Source organism: Aptenodytes patagonicus, chromosome 19 (assembly GCF_965638725.1).
Source record: "Aptenodytes patagonicus chromosome 19, bAptPat1.pri.cur, whole genome shotgun sequence".
Lineage (NCBI taxonomy): Eukaryota > Metazoa > Chordata > Aves > Sphenisciformes > Spheniscidae > Aptenodytes > Aptenodytes patagonicus.
Window position 1 is genome coordinate 3,321,300 of NC_134967.1, and position 22,429 is coordinate 3,343,728.

General features: G+C 39.2%; 2 protein-coding genes across 2 annotated transcripts in view; both read left to right on the top strand.

Moving 5' to 3' along the window:
* The window catches only part of LRRC38 (leucine rich repeat containing 38), a 109,342-nt gene extending 104,186 nt beyond the window's left edge, over positions 1 to 5,156 (top strand). Inside the window, exons 7-8 of the mRNA XM_076356013.1 lie at positions 1,289 to 1,428; positions 4,874 to 5,156. The gene's annotated coding sequence lies outside the window, so the exon portion shown is untranslated. The remainder of the gene's footprint in view (positions 1 to 1,288; positions 1,429 to 4,873) is intronic.
* Positions 5,139 to 22,429, top strand: part of DHRS3 (dehydrogenase/reductase 3) — a 37,837-nt gene continuing 20,546 nt past the window's right edge. Inside the window, exon 1 of the mRNA XM_076356012.1 lies at positions 5,139 to 5,362. Coding sequence (XP_076212127.1) covers positions 5,168 to 5,362 — 195 coding nt within the window. The 5' untranslated portion in view covers positions 5,139 to 5,167. The remainder of the gene's footprint in view (positions 5,363 to 22,429) is intronic.

Consider the following 22,429-nt stretch of genomic DNA (forward strand, 5'->3'; position numbering starts at 1 on the left):
ATCAAGAAGCACAAAAATTTAGCTCTTGATTTATCCAAATCTGACAGCAGTACTTCATGTAACAAGAAACAGATCAGCTTGGCAAAAGGTTTTCCTTTTTTAAAGGAGGTTTAGTTTTAATCTGTGATTGTGATAGATTGTCCATGGTCAAGAACCTTGCACTGATGTAAAAAACTGGTATTACTTGACACCCTCGTAACACAGACTTTCCATTGTGTAACAGTGCTGTTCTGTGTTCCCAGTTTTTTCACATCTGCTTACCAATATACTCTATATAATTTGGATGGGGTTTTTTAAGTTGAAAACACAGAGTTGTTAGCCCAAATGGCTTTCAGACATGCCTTGAGCATACTTTTAATGTCCAGCTCCTTTTCCTTTCAAAAGTTCTTGCAGTTTAGCAACTTCATTTGCACGAACAGACTTCCAAGTTTGCTAGGAACTTGGCTGCAAAGGCTCTATGAAGAAATTTAGAGTTCTGCCAATATATATCGGTGCAACATCAAGACCTAAGCATTCAGACACTCTGCCTGAGCCTCTTCATAGATCCGTGTAACACTGTTCTGCAAAAATGGACCTGTGTTATGCAGGTGATGTGTACAGAGAGTGCATCAACTTGTTTTGGAGGTAAAAGTTGCTTTTTCACTACTGTTTATTTCTTCAAGACAGGGCAAGTAAGAAAAAGTAGGTTTCTATGACTCTTATTGAGAGTATGAGTAAATCTACACTAACTACAATCCAAAGGCAGGGTTTTGGTTACTATAGGCCTTCGTAACTTACCTTTATTTTATCTAGCCTAAATATGAACAACAGGTTTAGTTTTAAGCTGGACTATTACAGTTAGGCACTATTGTGGTTAAATATTCAAAAAACGCATCTTTTGAGCTATGGTCCTAGGAACAGGTCATTCAGGGATGATCTAAATTTAAACCTATTAATTCAGAATAGATTCGTAAAACTGTATTAGCCGTCTTCCTTTACACTTCTGTTAAGAAGTACAAACCCAGAAATTTAAACAGGCAAGCAGAAGCCGAAACTGGAATGAGTTACCACTGAGATGTACCACATGACTACCTTGTTGCTCTTGTTGCAAACTGGAATAAAACGTAGTTTAAAGTGCCATGAAAATGGCTTAACCCAAGTTTTTGGGTTTTTTTGCAATTTATACTTTGTTGTGAGTGTCTGTATAGGAAACAAATAGTTCAGTACTGTGCAACTATTCAAAATGCAGAATTAATTCTGCAACTAAGTGATAGCATTAGCAACTAACGCAATTTTACAAAATTCACAGGCCTGCTTATTGAATGGTCCAGTGCACTGGGTAAGGACTTCTGAGTAGAAACATGGAAGGGATTCACTTTGGGACAACTTTCAACTTACAATTAGGAACAACTGCTGTGATGTGACAGATCCTTGTTACCATCAACAGAGGTATGTAATGTGTCTGTTTGCGCCTGTAGACATTTGCTGAAAGCAGTTTGGATAATCAAACCTACATGAAGGTATAGTTTAGGAGGTTTCACTACGAGAGATGAACTTTTTGAACAAAAGCACATGTTGGTTTTTGTAAAGGCGAACGTTTGGAAAAAGACCTCTTGCCAAAAAAAAGCGCAATGGTTACTATACAACAATCAGATGAAATCCCAGAATACTACTTTTTTGCCACTTTTCAGAGTGGAACTGCAATTAAAAGGGACAAACCTCAGCTGTTCTCAGTGTTCTATATAGTATGTGTAGAATTTACAGCTGTTTGACTTTTGGGTTGAATTAGGTGAATTTTAAAATAACTAGCATATATTTTTCACCATATTTATTACAGGCAAGATGCAGTAACTTCAGTTTTACTATAAGTCTGCTTTTGCTTCTTGCTTTTGTACATTTGCACAATGTAGTAACTACTCATTTTCACTGCTTCAAGGTAAATCTAAAGTAACGTAGTAAAGAAGTAAAATAGTTCATACTTTCATGAAATGTGAAGAGCAGGTTAGGAAAATTTTAAATATCTAGAACTATCTTTTTACTCCCACTCCAAATCTGGTAGCAACTTTGCACGTAAATCAATAAACCGAAATTACAACAAATTAAAAAAAAACACTTCCAATACATTTTAGAATATTATTCAAGCTGGAAACGGATACATGAAATCAATAATCACAAGATCATTCCATTCCCACTGGCCTCAAAGGACCTGCAAATGTTTTAAATTAATAATTAATTTTGTTTTTAATCTGAACAGGTTAGCTGTGTAATATTGCTGACTTTTCTATTTTAAATGTCTGTGGTGATTTATGCATAAAGAGACTGAACTCATGAATCAAAAAATCAAATTTACTTTGATGAACTTCATATCCTTTCATTTTTAACACTGCTTCTTATTTCCATACCAGAAAGTTGTTATATTTGTTACCAGTCCAGACACTGAGTCATTCTTGTTTAAACCAGACACTAGGCTCTCTGTGTAATTTCTCTCTCCCCTTCAGAGTTTTTGGACTGAGAGGAATATTGTAATGCCAGGTGCCTCCCCTAGCTCCATTTCTAAAGGTATTACTGTAAAAACACACAGAGGTGCTAAATGCTGCCAAGCGGCAATGGAAATTCTCTGAGCTCTGGTTATTTCAGATGCAGCTAAGTTAGGGAATACCACCTGATTCTGACAATATGTGCAGACTTACGGTTTCTGGTTAGAATGCTTCATCTTCTCTCCAAAAACCTCTCTCCTGACTCTTTATGATGATGCAGTGATAGTCATATGGCCTATTTCATATGAGCTAACCTGGCACTTAAAGGTAAGGTTTAAGTTTATCTCTAAATTTTATTTTCTTTTTTTCTGAAAACTTTTGTGGAACTTTGAACAGAGCTGAAACTCAAGGATTTAGATAATTGTTCATATTTTGTGTTAAAAAAACCTATGTGTGATATAGGTTTTAAATGTGGGTGGCACCAGAAACTCGATTGCTCTTCTTTTTGCAAATAAATAACCCCTGAACACACTCTTACCATATGGCCACTTTGAACAACGCCTGTTTCAAAAACATGTTTGATTCCAAAGCATAAAGTTGAATTTATTTTCAAAGGGAATCAGCTTCCTAACTCACTTCTATTGGTTGTGTAATATAACTTGGCTACCTCTGCATAGATGCTTAGACTCACATGCTTCCATTGCAGTGGTGCTTTAGAAACTATAGATGTAAAGAAGTTTGAGAATCTTCCAAATTTGTCATTTTTCAGTAATTCTAGTTTTTACCACTAGATGGCTTCCCAGGATAGTGGATATAGATCCAGACCTCCTGAATTAGTATGTGGGATTGGATTCATTTTGGCACATTCTTAATTATATATACAGTCATAAAAACTAAGTTCTTTCCAGCTCAACTGTGAAGACAGCAATGTGAGGTTTGACATCCCTGAACATCTTTTGACATCCTCAAAGCTTTGCATATTAGGTTATTTCTGATTGCTGCCACAGCTCCTAACTGTGCATGAACAGCTCTCAGTTCAAATGTGCAGTTAGATCCTCCTCAGAAATGCTTAATCAGTACAACTGAAAACATAACTTACCTGCCTAATGCTTAACAGTGCAAACAACCAAGTTGGGGGACCCAGTTACAATACACTTTGCCCTTTCTCCTGTTACAACATAGTTTAAAGTGCTATGGAGACCTTGTTGTGTTGCAACTATGCCCTCGTAACTGGACAAAAAAGTCTTGGAAAAGGAGAGAAAAAAACCCATCCTTTGTTGTGGGAAAGTGAGTCTCCCTCCTTCATTCAGAGCCTGCCTTTTTTATTGCCCTGCTACTAAATCACCAGTTTTCAGCAATGCAAGCATCTTCCAGCTTGGAAAATCCGCGAGTTGTCACGTTGTCCATAAAAACATTGGCCCAATGGTAATAGATTTTGATGATTATCAGCCTCGGCTGGATTCAGCCTGGCAATCTAGGGCTGAAAGAAGTTTTCCCGTCCACACCAGCTTATCTTGGGCAAGCAGTTCTCTGCCAGAGCTCTGTGAAGCAGAGATGGCTCCCTTGAACTCAGCCTTAACCCTGACTGTTCCTGGAACTGCTTTTTCCTGGGCTCAAGTCAGACCACAGCACCTTCTTTCTGGTGTGGGTACGTTAGGGAGGAGGCAGGGGTTGCCTGGCTCGGTTGCAGCGTATTTCAGTTACAGCTGGGAGCCCAACGTGGCACGCAGCAAGCCCCGACTTGCACGCTGCAGCTCAGAAGCGAGCGTCCGCCTCAGCCTGCCTGCATGTGTGAGTTTATGTGCAGTGGCTCCAAGATAGCTCTGGGGGAGGGGAGAGCAAAGCCAGCCACTCACAGAAACAGTAGTGAAATCTCCCCGACACTTTAACTGTCAATCAGGCTTAATGGGGTATAAAAACTCCCCAGCGCCACGGCCGTGATAGGCAGAGAGAGCAATAGGGAGAAATGAGTGAGAGCCAGAGCTGAAATAGGGTACGGCATAATTCCTGCTCTGTGATCACAGATACTCCAAGTGAAAAAAACAGGAGAGGGGGCAGAGAGAGGCGGTTATCAGCTCAACCTTTGCAACGGGCTCAGGACAGAACGTCTATAGATATTTATAGATATTAAAACAAAACCAACAACCTTACCCTGAATAGAGCCTTTCTTAAAAAGAAGGTCCTGGCAATTCTGTCTTATTTAAGCAATTTCCTGAGTCTAAGAATAGAAATGAGCTGCCTGGAAGGCACTGCAGGCTGAAATTTGGAGACATAGGCTGCTTTCTTCTATTTTTCCAAGTATAAAAACCTTCCATTTGGATACTGGATTTTTATGTCGGTCTTTGAAGCGGAGGGATGTATGGTTACTTTTAATTTTATTTTTTTCTCTCTTTTAATTTAAAAAAACTGTCTTCCAGTTAAAAAGCAAGGAAACCGTTTTACCTGCATGTGACAATCCCAGAGGACACCGATCAAGAAACAGGGGAGTGACTTGGTCTTCTGCACTACTTTACTCCTACCCCAATCTTTTTAGGGGGAGAGAAGGATTTTTCCAGTCCAAGAATCTCTTGCCCCCAAGTTTTGGAAGGGGGTTGAAGACTTGTCACCCATCTAGGGGTGCATGAAGGGTATTGGTTTTCTTTCTCCGTTAGCTTGGTTTTGTGAAGGGTTGGAAGAGAATTTTGCCTTCCTGACTTGCCTGGAACGAGAGGATGATTTGGAAGTGGCTGGGCGCTTTGCTGCTTTTCCCCGTGCAGATGGTTTATTTGGTGGTGAAAGCTGCCGTGTGCATGGTGCTGCCGCCCAAGCTCCGAGACCTCTCCGGGGAGAATGTGCTCATCACCGGAGGGGGCAGAGGCATCGGCCGCCATCTGGCCCGGGAGTTTGCTAAACGAGGAGCCAGAAAGGTGAGCGTCGGCACGAAGGGGAGGGGGGGGAGGACGCTCCCACCTGCAGCTCTCCTGGGGAGTCCCCCGACTCGGAGACTTAAAAGCCTTTTCCCTCACCTCTAGGTGGGATTGATGGGATCACTTCGAAAAGGGGAGAGGGGAGAAGGGGCACTCATTTTGCAAAACCCTGGCGTGCTGAGCCATTACATTGACCTACATTTCAGAAGTTGCCCACTCCTCCTTTCCTGCATCCTGTCTCTCCCCATCTCATCTCAGAAAATGTGAAGGTGAGAAAGGGGTCCCCTCGTGAATTCTCCTCTGCTGACAAAGGAGAGGTTTTCACTCCAGCCTAGGTTTCCTGTGGCAGGGAGAGGAGAGCTATGTGATTCCCACGCGTGAAGCTAGTGCTCACTTGCACTGCTGTTTACTAGCCTGCTTCCTGGCAGTCCTGGTTGCTGGGACTGTGTACGAACGGAGAGGGGGGCAGCTGGCTGCCGGCTCCAGCCTTTCAGGCTGAGCACATCTTTAGCTCTCCTTAGGCACAGCCAGACCGCTGCTGTCACGCGTGTCACCCCAGAAGAGAGGCGCTTGACTCGGAAAGGGGCAAATGGTGTGTGCAGGAGGGCTCTGGCTCTCGGTCCTAATAACGCATTCTCTCGGGAAAGTGGGGAGAAGAGTTCAGTTTCACCCCGATGGTTTTCCATTTGCGAAGTTAATTTCTTGTGCTTCCTGAAGTCCCTTGTATTTTGCTTTTTGCCAGCCCAGAGCTGTTGAAAGGGAAGATGACTGAGACCCCAGCAAGGAAGAAAAGCACAACTTGAGTAGGAGCTGTGAGACTGTTTGAACGTTTCCTTTAGGAAAGAGGGAAGGGGAGAGAGGCTGAGAGACTGGTCTGTCTGCACAACAGCCTAGAAATGCCAGTGGTGTGTCTATGCTCTAGCTCAGGAACTGGTGGTTTACCTTGAAACTTTGTGTTTTCATAAGTACAGGTGTCTCCATATGTGTGAATCAATCAGGAATACAAATATATACAAAATACACACACCCTGAAATGAGGCTTAAGATTTAAAGTTCTATCTCCCCCTTTGTGGGTAATGAAAGGGAGGAATTGTGAAATTAGACAGCTGCATAAATACTTCTCGGTGTGAGAGGATGAATGAGAGTAAATAGAGAATAAAGAAGAAGAAAAATACAGAATGAGAGGATATTTAAAGAAAAATTTGCATTTAGTTTGGAATAGTGTTTTGTCACTTCCTTACACATGCTCTACAGTTTTCTATGTGTGGTATAGAGCTATTCTGGCATACAACTTTGAGGTGTAAAATATGTCAGCATTGAACTTTGATGTTTGTATATGCTTGTGTTTAAACATCATGTTGAGATTTACAAATTCTTGGAGACAGAGCAAACAAGTTGACTGACCTTTGGACCCAAGCAATTTGCTGAAAGTGTATTTATATTATCTGTTAGAACACCAGGCTTCATTATTTATTTATTTAGTCCGGCCGGTTGCTATGCTAAGCTCTGGTATTAAAGTACCACCATTTCTACAGCTAATTCAAGGGCTGCTTAGCTGCAGTTCAGCTAGAAGCTGAACAATGGCAGTCAGTCCTAATGAACCAGGTGACATGGGCCAAAAGGAGAGGGAGCTATTTAACATACAGAGCTGAGGATGAAATTACTGTAAACAGATACAGACTGTAGTTAATTTGTATGTCTTATCTATAAAATCTCTGTGTATCTTAGAAGGAAAGAATAAATGAGAGTGATTGTTGGGAACCTTTGTACTTGTCTCATATGATGTTGTGAAATGCTGTGTGGTTGCTAGTTATTGTTTAGAACTTTGGGGTATTTTGCCTTATGGGGTTTTTTTTCACGTCTGTCATCAAGGTGTTTCAGTTTTTGCTTTTACTGAATTGGAACTAGATTCTCCTTTCAGTTATATCATGGCTATCCAGTAAGTCAAATATGGCACTCAGCAAGTTTTGATCCTCTCTGGTAGTGGCACTGCCTTTCTGCCTTTGGTAGTGGCACATTTTCCATGCAACACTGAAGTAGGCTTATCCTTTTCTGCCTTAACATTTTTAATGACAATTTTACCTAGATGTGGTAGTTTCCACTCCCTTTGCTCTGAGATTTCACTTCTTTCCTGCCTTCTGTGCTCAACCCTAACTTTGTGAATTTAATGCAGTTTTCATGTGGAATGCAAGACCTCTGTTTGGCACTACTCTTCGATTTTATGCTTTGCCTTAGACAATCAAAAAGAAACGAAAAAGACTTGAAGTGGCTAGCAAGTCATCTTTCAATAAGGCTTGTGAAGATTAACTATTCTGTTTTTCAGTTGTCTTCTTACACAGTTAACTGTTTTACAATTATATGCAAAGCTTGAATTATTGATCATAATTAATAATTTATAACAGATGCTGATTATCAGGTGGTGTAGTCACAATATTCCAAGTTTAGAAAAACCTTCCACCAAAGGCGTGAAATTCTGAGGCCAAGCACAGTGTTACATAGAGGTGAACGGAAACAGTAACAGATTCAGATTCCAGTAGTGGGTGTGCAGTATATCTTGGAAAAGTCATCACAGCGCTTGCGCACACAGACATAGTGGCGGAGTTTTGGAGGTAGGCGGCGATATATAACCATATTTTTGAGATTAGAATCTTCTGAAAGATAGGTTAGTTGAGACTGTTAGCATATGAAATTTCCTCTGATAATTAGACTGTATTGGATTTCATCTTACACTCTATCTTTATTTTCAGAGGCTGGTTTTGTTAATCACAAATGAGACGTATCTGAGCGGTTTTCACGTAAGATGACAAGTGTTGTATCTCACTAAGATTACGAATTGTCACATCTGCAACTTTTTTACTGTAGAATTTGATCTTGCATTTAAAGCTATGAAGATGGGAAGAAATAAATCAAAAATGGGCTTATGCAAATGGAAATACAGTGTCTTCTGCTTAATAGATGAGCATGGAGACTGAAATTCTCAATCCAACAGAATGGAAGTCTCTTTGGCATGATCATGTAAATCCATCCCGATTCCCATTCTCTACCCCATTCTTTTAAGTCCATTGCTCTGCCATTGTGCCTCAAGTATGACTTGGACAGATGAATGTCTAGGAGACATCTCCTTCTAAGGTGATGTTTCTTTTCTCATGGTTGTTTGTTGGCCTCTGATGAAATGGCCAATAAGGGGACAAAGCTGTGTCAGTTGTATTTCCAGTTACAGAAGTGTGTATCTTCTAGTTTTTTCATTTAAGACTACCAGCAAATTTTAGGCAAAGAGAGACTTTATAATCATTAGATCATCCCTGTTCAGGTGTGTACAAGATGTCAAAGGATCCATACTCCATTTTTACTTTTGGGTAGAAGCTTTCAAAAACTACTTGGTCATGGGAGGCATTGTGTATTTAAATGCTTCCTGTAGCACTTCTGGAAAAAAACGAAAGCATGTAAATTTGCTGTATGCAGAGAAAGAGTGGTTTACAGATGACACGGGACATGTTAGTGTTATTATGAGGGATGAATAGCATTGAATTTTCTCCGGAAGTACTCAAGTATTGTAATTCAACTTTCATGCTGTTCCCCAGAGATGTGTCCAGATTCAGAAGTGCCAGCTGAGGGGTTACTTTGCTGCTGCTGAATTGCTGGAGAAACATAATTTGTTGCTTTTGGTTCCTTTTTGGTTGCTTGCAAAATTCAAAATTTTCACTATTGTTGGCTTTAACTCTTGAGAATTTTGACTACACCTTAGAAGTATTTGACCAATAGAGCATCACCTCTGCCTCAGTCTCACACATTGGTAGCTTTGTTAAGGCTCTTAGCTTTTGATATTCTGTGGTTAGCCAAAATGGCAGAGTACATCTGTGTTAATGAAAAGGGAGAAGGAGATATTTTTAGGAGTTTATGATTTAATGCCTATGAAATAAAAATCCACTTCCAAAGCCTAATGGTGTTTTGCAAAGAATATATTGTATAATCAAGTTAATATTGGGAAGACTGGCCCCTTTGAACAATATTTCTTGTGTGGAAGAACAGCCCTCTACAGATGTGAGTAGTCAGGGGGATGTAGGGGCTGAATGGGTTCATTCACTGGTGGTTAGAGTTGGAAAATGCTTCTGGTTTCCTCTAAGCCATTTGCTTTTCCTACAGCATTTTCTATTATAGTGCCCTTGCCAGAGAGTTGTCAGCCCTGACTTTGATCATCTCCAGTGATGAAGTTTTGATTCGTGTGTCTTTTGTATGTTATTTGTATGTCTTGCTGTTTGTTAGGTTTTCTTTTAGGGCATTTCCTTGATGTCTAAAAATTTTCCTTGTAATTTTAATTTACTTTGTTCACAGATTATTTAATCTGAGGTCTGACTGAACGGGAAAGAGATGCTTGGTTCTTAGGCATTCTGGATTATTAAATGTCACCAAAGCCTAACAAAAGTAACTGAAGAAGATACAATTATATGATAGAAACAGATTCCCCAACTCTAGTATGTATTTTAATATTCAAGGTTATCTGACAGTGACTTTGGAAGAGTTTCTTAGCCTTTCCTGTTGGGAGACTGGTCAAAAGCCATTGATTTTCATTAGGTTTTTTATTTACACTGAGGGCAGTATGGATCTTCAGCAGCATATCTACAAGGGATCTTATACAGCAGTGCTTTTCTATTGCTCCTTTGTGATAATTTCTGTGATCTCAGTTTCTTAAAAGTATGCCTATTTTGTCCTCCTATTTTGCTTTTCGCCTCCCCGCCCCCCCCTCCCCCAGCTGTGATAAGTTTGCCTTTTTGGTAACTGTAACTATTGATGAATGAACAAGAGGGCTTCTAGGGAATCAGGGGTGTTTTGGCATGAGAGATGTCTCCAAAATACCAAATGGGTTAGGAGCAGCCCTGGCCTTGTGTTAGTGTGCCAGTACTGCAGAGAAGCGTTGAACAATTCCTATTAACCTTGTTGAGAGTTCTTCACATTGATCCCTGTGCAAGAAATGACCTCATAAATACACTGAAAGATCTCTCCTTTCACTGATTTGTCCTCTGGACATTCACTTCCTGTATTGCAGGAGACTATGGGACTCAAAGGGTTTGCATGCTTGTGCAGCGGATGAGGTAAGCAGTCTGGAATATCAGGACAGACAAGAGCCCTTACTTGATGGCAAGGAGCTAGTATCACCAACAAAAACAAGAAACGGAAACTTTGCTCTTGCATGGAATGTACTGCTTGATAGCCATGACCTCGCTCTGTCAGCACTGGAGTCTAGACAATTATGTCTGCAAGTCTCAAGGTACTTTTAACAGGATGGCAACGTGATGGGCAGCTGTAGAATGCCACAAACGCAATAATACAGTGATTATTTTGGGGTAGTGAACAAAGATCCTGAAGGCACTACTTGAAAACTTTTGCTTTGAAAACTGATCAGAGATTTTTTTGTTGTTGTTTTGGTTTATATTTTGCTTATATCATGCCTGATTTTGTTCAGGCTACAATAAAAAAAAACCCTGCAATCTCAGGTGTTCTTTCAGTCATCTCTTTCACAACATTTTCAAAGTCAGACCTTAAATCTGTCTTCACTTAGGAAGATACCTTGTAATTTGAGTGTGCTATCCTCTTTCAGTTCAATTGCAATTGGGATGGTAATAAGAAGTCAGTGGAGGAAGGAGCACTGAGGAAGGGATGAGAGCTGCGCCAGCCCGCACTGCTGCTGAAACCTGGAGCCGGTTTCCCTCAGTGTTCCACTGAATTCAACAGAACTGAAAACCTCAGAGGAATTGCGGGTGCTTGAGAGCCTTGTATAATTGGAGAGTTTTAGCTGAGTGAGATTTTTAGGCTATAAATTCTGTTTAGGATGAGAGTGTTGCAGAGAGGTTATGTAAAAAATGGCATCAGGTCTTAGAATTTAGCCTTGTATTCCCAGGAATGGAAAACTTGGAAAGTTTTGAAATGAGTTTCTACAATGGCATGCTCCTCCCACATTATCTACACAAACTGCATCTGTAGTTCTAGGAATATTTCACTTTGGTCTTTATGAATTGTGTTGACAAATAATTGTCCTGGTTTCTATGAATTAGTATATACCTTTTAAAAACTTCTTTATGACATATACCAATGCTATGTGATAAAAGATTAACTGCATTGTGACTAGAGCTGGAAATTAAATTAATAGTAATCTCCTGAAGTGAGGGCAAAATACTGAGACTGATGCTAAAAGTCATTCAGAGCTGTGACCTTTTTTAAGGTGTAGGACAAAAGCTATTATATCTCACATGAATTTCACTAAGAGTTCTTAATCTAAAATGTATTTAAAAATATTGGTCATTCTCAAACATTCATCTCTGATTTCACTTTCAGAACCTGCAGAATACTCTTACTAAACTGTATTTGAGAGTTAGCTCTTGCCTAAAGAAGAGCCTGACATCAAATTCTTAATGCACAGGAATTTTAATCTGCCACGGAGTTCCATCCAGATGGGCTGTAGTGTTCCAAACCTGAAAACATTTCTTTTGTCATGTACAAAGGCGTATAATTTCTGATAATGTGCTGGGGGAGTGGGGAAGGGATGAGATAGCATACCTGAAGTAAACTCAGCAAGTCCTTCTGCTTGCTGTCTGTCAGTTTTTAAATCCACTGCGGCTGGGCCAGTCATCAAGAAGGCACTTGTATTCTGCAAGTAATAACTGATTTCTGACACGTATCTTGCAATTCACTCTGAGTTCAGAACATGAATAGACCTGATCTGGTCACCCCAAAGGAGTTTAGTTCAAGGAAAAGAACTGATTTTAAATTACATAATTTCAGAGCTGCGAGGAACTGGTTTTCCGTAGAATATAATTAATCACCATGTACTTGTTTTGAACAGGCACCATGATCTACCATAAAGCCTTTAAAATGATGTTTGTAAAAGAAATGGACCCGGTTCTGATGTACTTTACCCAATGCAAATGCAGTATGCAAATGTACTGCACAAACAGATGTTGAGTTGGCCTGGTGTATAATAATTTTTAAAAGGCTCAGTGTAAAATTTACATATATATTTTTAGATTCCGGAACTAAGACAGTGTTGTCAAGAGAGCATCTCTCCACATACTGAATGCTTTTTATGCCCTGTGGAGATTCCAGAATGACATATAGTCCATGTATCTAATGGATTTCTCTGTAGTAATTTAGCAATGCAAATAAGTAACTAGCCATTTTGAAAAGGCAATCTGACATGTCTCAAAGTGAAAGAGATAATGTAATCTAAAAGGAAATTTTGCATTTTCTATCTTGTGGATATTTCAGTATAATGAGAATATTTACCCATAGTGCAAATATCAGCTTCTAGGTAATTAATCTCCCTGTTGTGTGTGTGGTTGGAAAAAAAAACACCATAGGAACTGAACAGTTTCAGGCATATTTTTATTGATGGTTGCTTTAATCTTATTTAAATTTAAGCACTTAATCTTACAGTGAACTAACTATTAGAGCATGTCATAACTTACCAGTAACCAGAAGTACGTGAAAAGAATTGGGGATTGAATGTTTTTCCATGTCATGCGAAATAATATATTAATTTGGAACTTCTGGTAAACTATAAGAGAATAGGTTTTATTGAGTCGCTTTATGGTCTCTAGAAAGGCTTTCTTTCTATAAAGATTATATACTGACAGCAACTTTATTTAATGGCTTCCTGTTGGCAGCTCACTTCCTTGTTGATTGAATTTAAGGATGGGCAGGAGAACCCTTGTTTCAAGTCCCAGGCTTAGATGGCATTAAGCCTGTTATGTGTGCTAGTGCCAAGGCCAGCAGTTTGAATAACATGCTAAATAAGTGTCTCTGGTTGGCAAGCACAGCCAGAATTTATCAGATATCGGATCTGTTGATGTCTGTGAAGCAGCATTCCGGCTGGAGCTATTTTAGCTTATAATTTAGAACATACCTGTCTTTTGTTACTGAGTATGTTGTAAAGAGAATAAATAATGTTAACAAGAAGTGGAACTTGCCGAGTAACAGGCTTGTCATCTCACATCAGGTTACAGTGATATCTTGTGAAAATATTGTCCCAGTGAGACCGTGCCGTGCTGGCACACCAAAATCCAGCACTTCTTAAAATGCTTAAGGACTGGCATCGAGGCAGTTAAATGAGGCTTCCCACAAAATATAAGGACTGTGTCAATGATGTAAGAAATTTTGAGGTAAGTTTTAAAGATGAGGTTATATATTAATGTTGTTGTAGTGCCTCAGAAACCCACTCATGCACCAGAAGTAATATAACATAAAGATGCTAACTGTGCTGTATAAGGACAACGGAAAAAGACGATACCTACCTCTGGGTTTAGAATGTAGGTATAAACCAAAAGGCAACAGCTGAATACAAACACAGAAGTCTGTACTGATGGGGATTGTAAAGCAAGTGATTTCAGCACCACGCTTTTAGCCATTTTTAAGGTTTTGGAAAGGCATCACAGAAATTGAGGTTTTAAGGTGGGATTTGAAGAGCAACAATAAAGAGTTTTGGGGAACGTTTACAGAGGTGCAGACAGTGTGGTGGAAAACACAAAGGTTGTTTGAAAAATTAATGCTGGGAGGTAAAGGCTGCAATAGGAGCTCTGATGCTAAATGAAAGGTGATCAGTAATATGGGGATAGCAGCCTTGAAAGTGAATACAGAAGCCTAGATCTGGAAAGCTTGAAGAGGAGGCAGTGAAATTCAAAATGAGAGTTGACCTGGTCAAAGCAGTAGACTAGGTATACGATCCTGAGCAGGGGGGTTGGACCAGATGATCTCCAGAGGTCCCGTCCAGCCTCAACTATTCTGTGATTCTGTGATCTTAGTCTTATTTGTACCAAAGAAAGGAAAAAGGCTGCTTTTCTGAATTTCATGGCTGACAAGATGGTTTTGGTCTATGATGTTTCACCTTATCTGAAGTGATTCATCCCCATTTTATTTGTGTGGTTTCAACACCTACAGTGACTCGTAAATGTGCTGCTGTGTATTTCTGTTGCGTTTATGTCGTGAGTCTGACACAGGCTAGGAAAAAGTTGTCTCAGATTTGTAGAACTATTTCCATCTGAAGCACTGACATATATAGGTAGTTTTTACTGCGTTATGAAATGAATTAAACATGCTGTTGAGCTAATGTCTAATTAGTCTGGCACAGCAATTTGCTTTAAGAGTGACCATAAGCCCTGCATACATTTCTAAGCATTCTAACTAACAACTTTAGAAGGAATCAAAGATAATTTTTTTTTTTTTTACCCTGCTGTGGAAACCTGTCTTGATAGGGTGATACTATGCAGTGGATAGTAAAAATTTGAAGGAGGAACTTAGAAAACTGAATAGACTCTGAATCATATTCCTCAAACAGATCAGCAACATTCAAAGAGAACATACACAAAGTTAGTACATCAAGAACTAGCTGATTTTACATCATACTACCATAGGCAAGACCAGGAACTTAGCCTTACAGTAACCTGAGACGTATGAAAGCATTACAACAATTTTTCCAAGAAAAGAACTGGGACAAATAGATGATGATGATGATGAACTCCACAGAAGTAGCCAGTTAATTCTACAGGAACTATGGGCAGAAGAAAAAAAGACAAAAGTTCTCTTTATTTCCTCCCCATAAAATTGGACAAGCATGTAGAAATTCTGTATCTTTCCTCCTGGACAGTTTGGAAATGTCAGCTAATGATTATTGATTTTGAGTGTTTGTTTTAAAATCCATTAACAAATGTAGGTTAGTTTTTAATGTTAATTTTTCAGTTTGATTTCTGGACTGAATTGAAGATACAAATCTAATACCATTGCTGCTTTAAGGTATTGTGTAGGAAAGGGAGACTGAAAAGGAAAAATCTTAAAGACAGAACAACAGCCTCAGAGCTGACCACCAGGGGAGAACAAACTCTGGAATTTTTAAACCTGTGTGCTTATCAGGAATATAAAGCAGAAATTATTAGAGAGATCTTTTTAGCTGGGCCCAGACTCTGTTCTTCAAAGCATCATGTCAACATGCTGAAGAGTTGAACAAGTCAGACCCAGGCACTGCCAGATCCATTGGCTGATAACACTGACGCCAGTAGAAAAGGGTCAAATACATGTTGTTTGACCTTTATCCCAGTGGGGATTAAATTGATTCTAATTAATAGACTTGGGAATAGATGGGTACCTTGGCAGAGTTTGTAACTAATTTAAATTGTTCATCCTATTAGCTTAGCCATAAACTACGCATGATTACAAAAGGATTTTGTGGACAGCCACCCTTATGTTGCCACCTTCTTAATTACAATTTATTGAATACGGTGCTACAGAGCTTACTTGTTTTGATTAACATAGGGATTTCTGTTGTCTAACACTGACTGAGCAAATGTCAGTGCTCCACTTATGGCAATAAAATAGTGTTTAAAAGCACAAATGCAGCTCTGCTGAAATCACTTACGTTTTACGTATGTGACTATGAGATAAATCTGGCTCTCAGTGTGTAATCAGTGGCAGCTGTACCTCTGAGTACACTTAAACAACTTAAAATTGTACGTATTTCGAGGTGGTATAAAAATGATGCCTGGAAAGATTCTGGGCTGTGATTATCCTGTAGTATGACATATTTTTAGCCACAGGTTAGAAAGAGTCTATATAAAGATGGGGTGGCAGTTGGTATGACCTGCCTAATATATTTCATCTCTTATCTAAATGAAACAACTATTTAAAATAGGTGCAAATGGAGTTCAAGCTTGACTTCCCAGTGTTCCTTCTCTTGGTCAGCAGAGATATCTGCTTGCACCAGTTGTATCAATAGGTAGTGTTTGTCTTTTAGATAATGTCCTCTTTCCCAGTAAGTCCTGGACTGAAACTGCTAGCTGAGTTTCCATGAGTGCTGACTTGTATCAGAAAGTGAAAACTGCAGACACTGAACAAAATCTTATTTCAGTGTTTCTTAGAAGCTTTACTGTGCAGCACGTCTCCTGTATAGCTAGGCCTACGTTAAGAATTCAGGAGTTACCACTCAAAAAAAGCGTGATATTTTAAGTAATTATAATTGGTTTTTCGTTCTGTTTGCCGTTTGAATCACTGGGTACACCCAAGTTACATTTTCAAGATTGTCTTCATACCAGAGGAGCGGACAAACTTGCACCACTTAAACTGAAAGCAGAAACTGTTCGATAGTCTTTTAACTCTGGGTGCTGGACCTTAAGAAAAACCTCGAATATACTAGACAAAATAAATTAATGGGAGTAGAGGATGTTGTTGTAAAGACACTGCTCACTTCATCTTTCTATGCCCTTAAAAAGAATGGGTCAACAATAACAGTGGACAATCAGATATTTTCTACATGAAGATTAAATTAGTGTTTGTCTTAGATCTGTCATTTTAATCTCCTCGTAAACAGAGACACCTTTTCTGTCGGATCAGTACATTTGCTGGGCAAGACTTGGCTCTGGTAGTTTGGAGAGGGGATGGGAAATCCTGACATCCACTTTCAGCAGCTTGGTTTTATGTTGACTACAGACTCAAATTCCCTGTGCCCTACCTCCTAAAAAAAACCTTACCAGTGAGGACAAAACTCAGCTTACTGCCTTAAAGAGAAGAGGTCATGCTTCCAAGTAGAATATTAAAGACATCCAGCTGGTACAAATACTTCTTTCCCAAAGTGGTAATAGAACAGGCCTGGCTCTGACCACAGTGAGCTGTCAGAAATGATGTAAGAACATTTCCAAGACTCTTGGGAAACACGGGAGTCCTGTCTCACTGAACTGAGTTGTTTGATTTTGGGTTTTGAGATGTGCTGATTGTGCAATGTTGTAGAGTGTTCTTTGTGTTGCTCGTTATTTGATTTTAATCCAGGCCCCTTAGAGACTATTGTCTATGTTGTGTTTATATTTGAATGTGTGCTTTATGGAAGCAAGAGGTTTGCCTCTTTAAAGCAAAACGTTTAGCCGTCAAAGGGGTTTTTCAGGGTTTCATTTCCCTAGATGATGACGTGCAACTGTTGCAGATTGTTCTATGACACCTTTTATGCTGTAAGGATGTGTGTGTGTATGCACATGTGTGGGTACGTGTGTGTGTGTGTGTAGTGATCTGGCACCTTGCATCTCCCTTACAGCCCCGGGGTTCATCAGTGGGTCAGCCAGCTCCTGATGACATCATTACACTTGTTTACTGCTCACGCAGAGGAAGTGCTATGCTGATGGATTTGACCACTGTCAGTATCTTATTTTAGTCCAGCATTTTTGCAAAATCAGAAATTTAGAAAAGCTTCTTACTTCTATAAAGTGATTTTAGTTTCTCTTCCTGACTGCGTTAAAAGGGAAAATAAAAGGTAGAAAATTCTTAACCATTGAAATTATATTGCAAGAGCAGTATTTCATGTTGTCGTTGAAATTGTTAGTGCAACTAAGTAATCAGAACGCTGGTTGTAGATTGAAAAAAAGATCCATCTCAGAGGGAGTCAGTATAATTGGGATGAACTATTCTGCAATACGTGAAGTCAGAAGGCTTCTTTAGCCACTACAATCAGTAAAAACAGTTAAAATACTTTTGGTTTGCTTTTGAGTCACATATTTAGGCCAAGTCGCGTTATTTGTATCAGGATTTAGGCTTCTAAGTGTAATTTCAACAGTGACAATACATTACAGATTTCCCACTGATGCACATGGAGATAGCTGCCAGTCAGCACTCCTGCACATCATGTCAGTTAGTTCAATTATTTTAGTCTTTTTGTGTACCTGTAAATATTTTTCAGTAGAAGACAAGACTGTTCTACAGTGAATGTGAGTCAACCAAAAATAGGCCTGTTTTTTAGGGCTAAATTTCACACACTTCATAGAAGTAGTTTACAGATCCCCAGTGCTCTGCAGTCTACCAGTAGGTAGAAAACCCTTATGGCATGGCACTGTGCTTGTTACCGACTTTGAACACATTAAGGAATTATCGTGCGTCAATATTATATTACTGCCCCCTCAGCTAAATCTTAGTTACTGACTAGGTTACTTTATATAGTTCATTTTACTGGAAAGTAAAGCTTATCTCATGTTCTGTGATAGTTTAATTGATTTTATGTTCATGTTGAAGTGAATTAAATTCATTTTGCATTGCAGTAGCCTAAAAAGCACGCATGTGATAGGCAGTCACATCCAAAGGATGGTAACTTCCAGGGAGCTGTAACTTCTTAACATGCTAGAGCTTGATTTGTGATTGCCTGACCAGCCCTTCTAGTTTAAATAAGTATCATTGTGGCAGAATCTGATTAGAATTGCTTTGATCATTTCTGGGTAAAAGTAATGATCTTAAGTTTTGTTTCTACATTTAGCTATCATTTTATTTAACTAGAGCTGTGCCGTTTTTCACATTTTTTAGAAGCAGGGTAGCTACTTCATCTCAACAGTGCACTGAAAAAATTGGTATAATCAGTGAAAGACTCTTTTTAGCTACGCTGTACCCCTTTGGGGATGCACGCTCTGGGAGCTTACAATCCTCCAATTTCCATCCTCCTTCTTTGACTTAATAGGCTGAGAGAGTTAAATATGTCCTGAAAACTGTCATTTGTACAACAGATGAATAGATTTTAGAAATTCTTCCCTGTCACATAGCAACAGCCACCATTAAAAAATAACATTTTGAAATGTACATAAAAAGATAGGAAACCAGTTAAGCATTTAAATATTGAAGCTTTCTTCTAAGCAGTATCCTTTATTTCTTTGACTAAAATACTTATAATAAAAGCTCCTTTTGACAGCTTTTAGATGATTTTAAAATGGTAGCAATTCTCTTTTTCTGGAGCCAAAGAAAGGAGGCTTGTAGGGAAGCTTGTCTGGAGCTGCTGTTAGCATTCAGTTTATATTCGAATTTCATGTAGGCTATTTTAACTCCCAATACTTCTCCAGTAGCCTCATGAGAAATGACTTTTTCAGTCAAGAGCTGCATCATATTATGCACATGGATGATCTGGAGCATATTTTAGGTCTTTCTGGAGGGTAGTTTATAATGATGGCGTTGGAAACCTAAGGATGAATAACATTTCTATGTCTGTTCGTTGCAAGCCTTCTTCCACTTTAACAAATTTAAACACTTCCCCTAGTCTTCCTTTACTGTGATATTCCTACAAGAGTTGGGGTTGTCTGTCTGCCTATGCCTTCCTCTGGCTTGTAAACGTTCCTTGTGGCTTTCCTCATTCATCAGAGCTTCTAACACATTTACCATTTTGTCCACCTTACTTTTGGATTCTGCTAATGTGACAGTACAGCAAAATGCAAAGTCCCCTTGACTGGTAACAGGACTATAATGACATATCACAGATCTACATAACAGCGTGGAGTAAACTTGGCTCCAGTTCACATAGCAGTGATCATAGATTACTGCCAAAGTTCAGAACCGGTCCAGCATGAGAAGGCTAATTAAGTTACCTTTTGAGTATAGCATCTGATTGATAGAATTGTATTTATTATTTTTTATAGAGCTTGTAGTGGAATTGTATATATTCCCCAAAATAAGTAAAGTGCTGATGAAATACTCATAATGATTTAGCTTAAAGCAAAACTGAAGATGTTCTGAATTAAAGCTGACAATTTTTTTTCTCTAAACTGGTAATCCAGCATAATTGATAACGTTTGTAAGCTATACAGGGGGCTAGCCCTCGCAGTCTCTGAGGGCTGTCTTGAAGGTGGTGATGCAGTGGCCAGCCTTCTCCACCAGAAGTTAAAACCGCTCAGCATTTCAAGATTAGGCACTCTGTTACAGAAATCATCTCATAAATATAAAGGCAAACTCTAAAAAATAATCCAGTTCTATTGGCACCCAATTTGTAGCTCTCTAATTCTTTTTTTCCATAAATTTATGTCAGGTCTGATTTTTTCAAATTTGTTAGTTAAGAAGTAGCAGACTTTTCAGTTAAATGTTAGTTGAACCAGGCAATTTTAGGAGTTACTTTCACCCAGTCAGGTGATAGAAATAATACTGTGTTGGATCCACATTTTTAATTTCACATGTCCCTTACTTCTAACATTTCCCTGTAATCTAAACTTTTGTTTGTTTTTAGCTTTACAAAAACAAACACTCTTACTGTTCAGTGTCAACATAACTTTCTGTCATAGTAAACGTGTTACATATTACATGAACATTTAACCTGCCACATGTTAAGAACTCTTTACCCTGAGAGGTATATGCAACAAGTAAAAATAATAGTGCAGCATTTTGGAAGGAAAACATGCAAACAGCAAAGCTTCAACTATTTTGAAATGCCCTGTTGGACCATGGCATTTTTGTCAAGCAGATCCAGTAATTTCTTTTTTTTTTCCTTTGAAATGATATTTACTGACTTTCTATCCCTTCATCCTGTCTGCTGTGCTTGCAATATGAAAGGGCTTTTTGCACCTGCGTATTTACCCTCCCCACAATTTCCTGAGATCTCTGTGGACATTTTTATATGAATCTGGATTATAGGGATGGCATGCCAAGCAAATGGAGGCGGCAGCACATTAGTTATTTTTACAGGATGGAGTACTATATTTCTGTTGGTAGATATATTCAAAGCCTTACCTCAAATACACAACTTTAAAAAAACTTACCCCTCTCCCTACCCCCCAGATATGCCACTTCTTTCTGCTTTGCAGCCAGAGAATTTTATTGCTGGATATTTCTTTGTGTGCTTTGGTTCCCTGGAGCAGAGGCCGGTTCTAACACATGGTGTGGCAGACATTCACCATTAAAAATCTGTCGTTTTTCCCCCACAAATGCTTCCATGAACCTTTGCAGGGTGACAGCTTGTGGCCACTTGGTGCTTTTGTTGGAACGTGCACTCCATTTGACCCTGTCCCAGCGTTAATAGGATTGTAAAGGCTGACTCCTGCATGACCTCTTCTTGCAAACAACCCTAACCCTTCCCCTTCCTCAACTGTTCTGTACAACAGAGCTGAAAAGTGTTGCTCCCAAGGCAGTCTGGAGTCGCAGTTCATGTTGCAGACGAAAGCAATTGGAAAAACCACTGGAAAAAAGTCAGCGTGGGGCCACCTGTCCTTAAATAGTCCTGACTGTGAGAACAGTAGGCATTTGTTCACTTCTTTAGAGGGAGCTGGTCTTAAATGCCTGTATGCAGACAGAAAATTACAAATTTTCTTTCCAAGGAAGGCCTCTATTGAATGGGAGACAGGTGTTTACATAGTTCTGTCTGACTTTTTAGGTGCTGTTTTGTTTTCTTCAGAGGAAAAAAAAGGGTGACTGGGGTACAATTGGAATTGATGGTGATTTAGATGAATAATGTTAATCCCATTGAGTGCTAAGTCAACATGTAAAGTAATAAAAGTTCTGACTCTAGACTAAAGGAATTGGAATTCACTCTTTTAGTCTCCTTCTGAAGTCTCTTTAGACCTAACTTTTAATCTCATTACTGTATATTACTCCTGGCCTTAACCCAAATCAGTTTATAATAAAGTCTGTGTTTTGTGTTTACCATGGTGGCAGGATTAAATTTAAATTAAATTCTTATAGTCTAATGTCTTTACAACTTCTAAATACTAATCTAGAAAAGTTTGTGTGTAAAATAGGTAAATGGGCTTACTCTCTTGATTCCCCCATGCTTACCTGTAATCTTTCTTATACTCATCCCTTGCAGCTTTGATATTCACTTTCCACTGTGGGAATTGAGAAAATTTTGCCACTGGCCTGCTTTGTTTGCTTACTTTTTATACAAGTGTCACTAAGGGGCTGGGTTAAGTATTTTGACCTACTTCAGGCATCAAAAGGTTCTTTTTTCCTTTCTAAAGCAAAGATTGGCTTTTCACACTGAACGGCCACACCTTTCACTCTTCCAGTAATCTGTCTTTAGCATGCCTCTCCCATGAAGAACTCCTGAAAGAACTTGTCTGACTTTGCCCTGGGGGCAAGAGAGGGAAGGGGTGTAGGAGAAAACCCTTATGCCATTGACAAGCAAAATACATGAACACTTTTGAGGCTGTAGGATTTAGCCTCCTCATGATATGCAAAACTCTGCCAGGATTATGGGATACACTGGAATGCGTTTCTTCAGAGGACCAACTGTGAGTTAGTGCTACCAGGCTTTGTAAATATATGGGGATAAGACTGACATACTTCAGTGGATTATCTACACTTTGTACT